General features: G+C 48.4%; 1 protein-coding gene across 1 annotated transcript in view; it reads left to right on the top strand.

Moving 5' to 3' along the window:
• The first annotated feature begins 1466 nt into the window (after positions 1 to 1466).
• The window catches only part of GOLGA3 (golgin A3), a 49549-nt gene continuing 42195 nt past the window's right edge, over positions 1467 to 8820 (top strand). The window contains exons 1-3 of the mRNA XM_006901008.1: positions 1467 to 1546; positions 1926 to 2032; positions 7071 to 7227. Of these exons, the coding sequence (XP_006901070.1) occupies positions 1467 to 1546; positions 1926 to 2032; positions 7071 to 7227 (344 nt within the window). The remainder of the gene's footprint in view (positions 1547 to 1925; positions 2033 to 7070; positions 7228 to 8820) is intronic.

The following is an 8820-nucleotide window of genomic DNA, read 5'->3' as shown; positions in this document are numbered from 1 at the left end:
AGCGGTGTGGCTGGTCACAGGCAGCGTCCGGGATCTCCCAGGCTGGCCTGGATCCTGGAGCTCCTCTCCTTGACCGCTGCAGCCACACAGCCCTTCCCTGTTGGTCTCACACTCGCCCCTCTTGTGTCCTGGGGCCATTGAGGCCGTAGAGGCTGAATGGAAGCTGGGTGCTGCGAGGGTTCAGCATGGCTTCTAGTGCCAGCGTTGTGTCCCCCTCAAGGCCTCAGCCAGGTGACGTGGCCTCAGCCAAGCCATGTCCCACCAAGGTCCCTGAGCCCCAGAGAGTCCCAGCACCACCTCTCCCCACGGCGTGGCCTCGGCTTCCCCCCGCCCTTTCCCATTAGGATTGCCATTTCATCTGGAATATTACTTGAAATGCTGTTTGTTTGTTTTTTAAAAAAGAAAACGTTTTTTTACCTTATGTTGTGTTTTGCTTGTTGTGCCTGTTCGCAGACTTGTAACTTTGTGCTGCTTCTCAGGAACTGGCTTGTCGGCCGTTGCCTTGCTCTTGGTGCCCGTGCCGAGCAGCAGCCCTACCTGGGGAGCTTCGTTGCTTTCTAGTAACTAGCTGGGTGGGCCTCCCCCCTCGCACCATCCACACCCGGGCTGGGCCTCGCCCACAGTTCTGCAGAAATGGGGGCCGCGCCACTGCGTGAGGACTGTCTGTCTGTCAGGCAGGGGCTCACGCGGCGCTGACCTGTCCAGGGCGCAGTGCACACACCCTCCGTGGACATGCATGGTGTGGGGGGAGCGTGGGCAGGAGATGGCCCTCTACAATCCCAGCTTTCCTTTTCTTGTCAGGCCTCAGGGTGCCGAGTCACTGCCTTACTGACACCCCCTGCCTTGTTGATGCCCTGCCCACTCACTCACTGGCATGTTGATAACCCTGGCCCACTGGCAGCCTCCCTCATTGATACCTCATTTCTCCAACAGTGGAGATTTCTGGTGAGAGTATGCCCACCTCATCCCAGAATGCACTGGGGTCTACAGGAGAGAACCAGTTCTCAGAGCCCGAGCAGACCTGCTAGTGGCTGCGAGTAATGGGGTAGCTGGATGTGGGCCCCACCATGTTGAGGGATCTGTATTTCCTGAGGCCCATTCCTCCCCTCAAGAAAGAACTTCCATGCTCTCCAAGTCATCGTCTGTCTCACTCCCACTGTCCATCTGCTCAGGTGTGGTCGTGGGCCTCCGAGGGGTTCCTGGGCTGCTGCTGGGATCCCCACTGCGCTGAGCTCAAGACAGACCAGCCCTGAGACTCCCACAGCTCCATGTGCTGGATCTCCCTTCTCTCCCCACATCAGTGTGCACCTCTGGACCACACTTAGAACTCCCCCTTCTCACGAGAGGCAAAGGACCCCATCCAAGCAGACCCTGTGTCTGATCCTGAAAATGAGACAGAGGACGGGTGGTTTGGACCAGTCTGCCAGTGTAGATCCCTGTAGAGGTAGCGAAAGAGGTTTGCGATCATGGGTCCCTGCAAGCAGACATGCCTGGCCAGCGGGTTCAGGCCCAAATCAGACACTCGGGGCTGGAACACCCCTCTTGTGTGAGTGAGGCCCTGCCAAGGCTGAGCTGGGGCTGGACCAAGCTGCGCGACCCTGTACTGGCAAAGCGGTTGGGAGACCCTGGCCCTGGAACCAGACTAGCATGACTTTTCTGTTCTCCACAGCTGTCTCCAAGGGAGAACACAGAAGTAGACCTTACAGGTTTTAGGGAATCCAGAGGCAACTGGTTCAGCCTGTCTGTTTCAGGCAGAAGGTGATCAAACACATAGGAGAGTTATCCAGCCTTGCCTTGAACTTGTATACCAGCTCTAATGGGCCAGCTCCCACAGTCAGCCACAGGCCTCCCACAGATGAGATGATGTACCCCAGAGGGGCAGTAACTGGGCTCTAGACCTCTCCGTGTGGACCTCACTGCCCCAGAGCAAAGATGAGCTGTGACGAAACCTGGCCCCTCACTGTCCTGGAGAGCCTGGCCAAGTTCTTCCAGGGTCGTCGGCGTATGGGCCCAGGGAAGGAGGTCATGTACGGTAGAGACAGGACCCCAGGGCCACTCAGGCCAGCTGGTCCCTGTCCTGTTGTCTAGGAGTCAACAGTTGACATTCTCAGCCCCATCCTCCTCACTGACAAGGCTGTCATCTGAGAGAAGAGCCTAGGAGGGTGTTGGGGGGAATGTGGTGGGACACAGTGAGGGGTCACCATCCCAGCTAGCCCCTCAACTCTGCCTTGGGTGTGCCATGCACTGATTGGTTTTCTTTTTCATGCATTTCTTTTCTTTCCTCACTTGACCAGCTCACATAGCAAAATCCTGAGAAATCGTTATTCTCTGATGCTCTAGTCCCTAACCTGTTTAGTCCTGTGACCGCTCCTTCTGTGTCATTGGTAATGCCACTCAGCCACGCAGTCCCTACCAGCAGGTCTTGTGAGGGGGCCTCTGCATTCTCAGCTGTGTCCTGTCCTCCACTCGCAGTGGTCATGAGACCCTGGCCTTTGGCTGAGCCTGCCACACAGCTCCATGTTAACATCAGAAAGGATGTTATGAACCAGATGACAGACAGCCCAATCCTCTCTGAAAAAAGGGTCAGATGACATTCTGCCAGTGGTCTTGGGAATGGGAGAGCCGGCCGACCAGCTCATCAGCTGCTAACAGGTCAACAGCGACCTCTTCAGGAACTTTGTGAACCAGTAACTCTTAGAGTCATTCATCCTTTTTTAAAAGCGAACCAACTTAGTACTTTTAAGTCAGAATTTTCAATTGACCATCCACAAGGTTCCCAAAGGCTTGTCAATCTCACGGGAGGAGATTGTCTTTTTCCCAGAGATATCAGTGTCTTTGAATTGTGTTTTCTCAGTGAATAGTATTCGATATCCCAGGGGCTGCCGGAAGAATGAATCTGTCTTGGAGAAAGTGCTGCCAGCATGCTCCTTAGAAGCAGGGATGGTGAAGCTTCATCTCACCAAGTTATAAACTTGGTCTCACTTCGAGCTTGTTATCGGGAAGGGCTAGTCTTTGCAAAAGACATTATACTGGGAAAGAAGGCTGGTGTTCAGTAAGACCCTGACTCAGACCATCAACTTGAACGTGGCAGAGGTCATGAGGATTGCACAGGATAGGGCAAAGTTCAGATCCGTCCTTCATAGACTAGCCTGACTGACCAGCACTGTTGAGTTGGAATGGACTGTTGAGTTGGTGCTGTTGAGTTGGAATGGACTCAAAAACACCCTCCAGCGGGTTTTCAGAGGCAGTAAATCGCACAGGAAGAGGTGGTCCATCTCTCTTCCACAGAGCAGCTCTTGGATCTGAACTTCATGCCTGTGTTGGATCTGCTACTCCTTATTACAAAGCCTCCAGAGCCACCAAACAGCAACATAAACCCATCAGTTATTTCATCAATGTGTTGAACCTGCAGAGGTGGCGAAGAGGGCAGGGGTTGATTTGGGCGTGTCTTTTGTGTCCTTTTCATCAGGTTTATGTTATACCTGTTTTGTAGGGCTCGTCCCCCCACTGGTCACAGTTACGGTGATAACTTGCCAGTTTTCTTCACTGTACACAGGACTCTTTCCCCTTGATACGTAGTACAATGTGTGAGATGCTGTGGACTGTATTTTTTTAAATATATTTATTTTTCATTTCAATGGACATCTACAGAGATTTTGGAATTCCATTCATTCATTGTTGCACCCTTATCCCCCAACCACACCCCTAACCCCAAATATAATCCACTCTGCAATCAGCTTTCGTCTAATTGGCAGCTGTTGATGACTCTTGCTTAGACTCATTGTACTGGGGTGATTTTCCCAGTTTAGTAATTGTTTCAAGCTTGCTTCTCATTTATGAGAGGGAAGCACTTCGCGTCGTCCTCCTTTTGTGCTTCTTTTTAGTGTTCTTCTGGACTCATGGGTTCTTTTGTACGAAATCTACATGCCAGAAAGGGAACTCTGGTAGCCCAATGGCTAAGAATCTGTACTGCCAACTCCAAGGCACGTGGTTCATATCCACCAGCTGCACCACAGCAGAAAGATGAGCGTTCTTCTCTTGTCTGGTTTACTGCCTCTGAAAATCCACTGCAGTGTCAGCTAAGAGTCAGTTCCAACTTGATGGTACAACTTGGTTATACTAAGAGATTGTAGTAATTCTCACGTAGACATGGACCCTAATTTCACTGGTGAGAGTTCACCTCCCAATCTAATGCATATGTTTTAAAAATAACATTTCTTGAGGTGTGATTAAATTACTATAAAGTTCATCCTTTAAAAAATGTGCTATTCAGGCGAGCTCTGGTGGTCTAGTGGCAGGAAACTACTGCAATCCCAGAGGTGCGCGGTTCAAATCCACTGGATGCTCTGCTGAAGAAGGAGGAACAATCGCCTCCTGTACCAGTCAGATCCAATTTGACGGTACACACATTTTAAAAAAATGTGCTATTCAGTATTGTTTGTATTTCACAAAGCTGGTTCTCAACCGAGCTTTTGTGTAGACAATCTCATTTCTCTGGAGTAAAGTAGAATTCACCCAGGAATGCTATTGACACTATTTTTTATTTTATTAATTTTAATGAACGTTTACAGAGATTTTGGATTTCCATTCATTGTTGCATTTTTCTTCCAGCCCACCACCCCTCCCCCACCAATTTATTGTCACTATTTTGGGGGGTTTTTTCAGTCTTAGCTCCTCTGCTAGGTGTGTAAGGCGTTCTGGTGGTGCCATGTTTAATACATTTAAGCTATTAAGCAAATGATTGGCTGGTTGAAACCACCAGCTGTTTGCAGGAGAAAGATGAGGCTTTGCATTGAGTTTGCTTCTGTAAAGATTTATAACCTCACCCTGGCAACAACAGCAAAGTTCACTAAGATGGCAAGCAATAAATGCTGGCGAAGGTGTGGAGAGATTGGAACGCTTACGCAAACAATCAATGCTGCAAAGGTGTGGAGAGATTGGAACTCTCACACACTGCTGGTGCGACTATAAAATAGTGTAACCTCTAATGGAAAGCACTCTGTTTCCTTCAGAAATTTGGAATAGAAATGTCATTTGATCCCTCAATCTCACTGTTAGGTATATGTCCTAAAGAAGAACTACAGCGTGAGCGGATACATTCACAGCAGTGTATGTACAATAGCAAAGAGATGGCAACAACCCAAGTGTCCAGCAGTGCATGAATGGGCCAAGAAACTGTGGTCATGCAAAACAAATGGAATATTATGAATCACTATAAGAAGAGCAGTGATTCATTAAACACAAGATGAGGGAGGGGCTAAAAATACATAATTAACAACATAGGTGAATCTAGAAATTCTGCGGAGTGACAGAATCAGTCACAAAAGGACAATTTTGGTATAAGAATATTATAAAAAGCAAAGGAAAAGTTTACATAATGAGTCCTTCTGTGATGGTTACCAGGGATGGCAACGAAGGAAGAGGTGAGTGAAAATAGATTAGCTGGGTGAGGGGAAAGCCAACACACAGTAAGTGGTTGAGTTGATATTTTTTAAATTTTTTTTTTTTAGTTTTTTGTGTGTGTACCATCAAATTGGATCTGATTGGTACTGGAGGAGATTGCCTCTCCTTCTCCAGCAGAACATCTGGTGATTTGAACCCCGTACCTCTGGTATTGCAGTGTGAGCTGACATTGACAATTAATTGCAATTAATGTTACAAAATAGATGTTAGGTGTCATCAAGTATGATTATAATTCATAGTAAATGCCCTGATAAACAGATTTGAACCTTACCCTGTTCAATCAGTGCCATCCGCATCATCTCTGATATACTTGAGTCCAATGTTCTAATCACTGTCAGTCCATCTCTTTGAGTATCTTCCTCTAACTTTCTTTTTTGGTCCTCCTTGACAGTAGGTGATCCTTGCCTCCAAAGAACACACTATTTTCATTTCCCCAACACATTTGTGTGTGTGTGTGTGTACCATCAAATCGGATCTGACTGGTACAGGAGGAGATTGTCCCTCCTTTTCCCGGCAGAGCATCTGGTGGATTTGAACCGTGCGCGTCTGGGATTGCAGTGCAGCTTCTTGCCACTAGGCCACCAGAGCTCAGCTTCCCCAACACATTTTTGTTCTAATTTCCAAAATTTATTCTTTGTTTAACATTCTCCCCTCCTTCTCTCCCTCTCCCACAACCCACTCCGCAATGCACCCCTTGTTCCAGATTGTTCTCATACATATACTGCATAGGCATATATTCCTTTGGACAGTTTTCCCCTCATCTGTTCTAATGCAGTGTTCATTATCTGTCCACACCCCATTCCCTCCCTAACACTCCATGTCTGTCCTATATTTTATAAGACATGTATGTTCTTTTGGCATGCCATTAGATAGTATTCCAACACTACAAGTCAATGGCATTGATTGATTTTCTGTCACCCTTCTTCATTGTCCATTTTCCAGAACATAGAATGCAATGAAAGCATTAATGACTTGCATTAGGCACACCTTAGCGAGAGGTACTTGACAGCAGATTTCCTCAGTTCAACACATCTCACGATTTCTTGACTGTTGCTACTATTGATTGTATATCCAAGTAAAAATCGCTTACAATTTCAATCTTTTCTCTATTAGAACTTTTGCCTATTGATAAAGTGGTGATGATTTTTGTTTGAATAAATGGAGAGCCAATATAGCTTGTAAAGATTCATTCAAATAAAAATAAGTAAATCGGAAAAAATCTTTCGTCAGTATTTTAATGTAGTAACACTGACCCTATGGAAATAAAAATAAAAACCCAAAAACCCTTAGAACTATATGATTCTTCTCGCCCTTTGCTTAAGGCCCATGAGCCACGCCCACTACGGGGCGAGCCGTTCGAGAACACGCCCACAACATGACAGGACAGGCGGGGCGGGGGCGGGGACTGGGCAATTAGGCCACGCCACTTCCGCCGGAAGCTCGTGTCAGTCTTTCCTTCTGTATCGCTTCCGACAGTTCTGTAAACCGAATTTCTCCAAGGAAAAGGGCCACATCCTCGGATTAATTTTCTAGCTCTTTCTTTTGGACAGACCTGAGCGGACCCAGCCCCGACCCTGAGGCCAGAGCGGCTTCATCCTGACTGGCAGACGGACGAGGACATTCTCGCTTCCGGAACGGAGAGTGCACGCCTCTCCTGTTCCCGGGAGCCGGCGGCAGTCGCACCGTCGCGCCCCGCCCCTCGTCCCGCCACGTCTCTGCCGGAGTCGTGGGTCCCCGGCCGCCTCTGCGGAACCGCAGCGCAGGGTGAGGGTCGCGGCCGAGACACTGGGGTCTCCAGGGCCAGGGCTGTGGCCGGGCGGTGGCAAGGCTCAGCAGGGCGGGGACGTCTGCCCTCTGTGGCGGCGCGAGGGTCGTTGAGTGAAGGCTCCTCACTGGCCGTGTCTGCAGGGCCTGGAGCCGCACTCTGCTGGCCCCGGAGCTGGCCTGCACCCTGATGGGATGCGGCTTGCTTATTTAAGAGCAGGGCTCCCGCCTTGCGACTCCTTCACAGCCCCCGCGCAATGCTGTTGCTACGTCTTGTGCTTTTGCAAAAATTGTAATGATTTAACGAGAATCGTGACTCGGTAATCAGTCTGAGCTGGTTTTAAAAGTTTGTGCGTTTCCTTGTTTGCCTGTCTCCCCGGAAAATGACTCGTCCTGACCCTGGGTGCCTGCTGTGTGACAGACAGGCCGTGGACACTGTCCGTGCTGTGGTGGAGGTAGTCACGTGTCACGTCCCTGCCTTGTCGAAACCACCAATGAGGGTCTTAGTAAATAAGTGATTGGTGACTGTGGCCGGGCCAGCTGCATGGGAAGGCGTGAGGGTGACTTGAGTCAGTGCTGCTATGATGAGAATCTAGTTTTGCAAAATTGTGGGGGATGAACAGGAAGTGTGAAGACCTCTAAAGAGGAGTGTGGTGTAGGTGGGGACGTTCTCAGGGCGTGGTGGGAAGTGAGAAGGGCATAGAGCACAGGATTCAGGGCCACCTGGTTTGCAGCGTTGTTGTTTATGGGAAGAGGTTTGGATTTTATTGTCAGTGTATGTGACAGCCACGAGAACATCGTAAACCATTTACAATGACCCAAGGAATTTTCATTTGCCCTTTTAGTGTTTATACTTAACCCTTTACTGGACAGTAGTTGTTACAACGTAAATGCCAAGAAAGGAAATAAAATACTTAATTTTGTTGTCTGACATTGTTTACGTTCAGAAATAGCGTTTTTCTTTGCCTCTTGCTTGAAGAAGTACAAGCCATCTCCAGGTGTTGAACTTCCAGCTTAGGAGCCTGAGGTCTTCTGTCAGTTTGCCTTCACTTTGAAATGATTGAACCAGCTTCTTCGTCATAGTCACCTGCTAGAGCTGCATCTGCAGTCACTGTAATGTCTTCTTGACACTTCGCCACCTTCAGCCCCCAATGGACAGTGCGTACTGCCTGGCACACAGGTCTGACAGCTGTGTGTATTTTCCCAACTGCCCCATAACACATTTGTCAAGGTGGAAAATCTTTACAGGCGGAAGCTTCCCATCTTTTTCCCCAGGGTCGGCTAGTAGACTTGACCTACTGACATTTTGATTAGCACTTGATCTGATATGCACTGCAGCACCAGGACTCATTTTTTTTTCTTGTATTCTAGGAAGACTGAGTATGAGGCTCCCACTTAGCCTTTAATTTCCACTTATAGGCACAGGTCTCACTTGTAATTCAGGAACTCTATAGTGAGAATATTTTCAGGTCACCTTTACTTATCAATTCATTCAGTCAACAATTGAAGGGAAATAATAATAATTACTATCTCCATACCTTTTCAACCTGTATGCAGAACAGATTATCTGGGAGGTTGGGCTCTGTGAGGAGA

The sequence above is a fragment of the Elephantulus edwardii genome, unplaced genomic scaffold (assembly GCF_000299155.1).
Source record: "Elephantulus edwardii isolate Elephantulus edwardi_28Jun2011 unplaced genomic scaffold, EleEdw1.0 scaffold00304, whole genome shotgun sequence".
NCBI lineage: Eukaryota > Metazoa > Chordata > Mammalia > Macroscelidea > Macroscelididae > Elephantulus > Elephantulus edwardii.
This window is presented reverse-complemented; position numbering and strand designations above follow the sequence as displayed.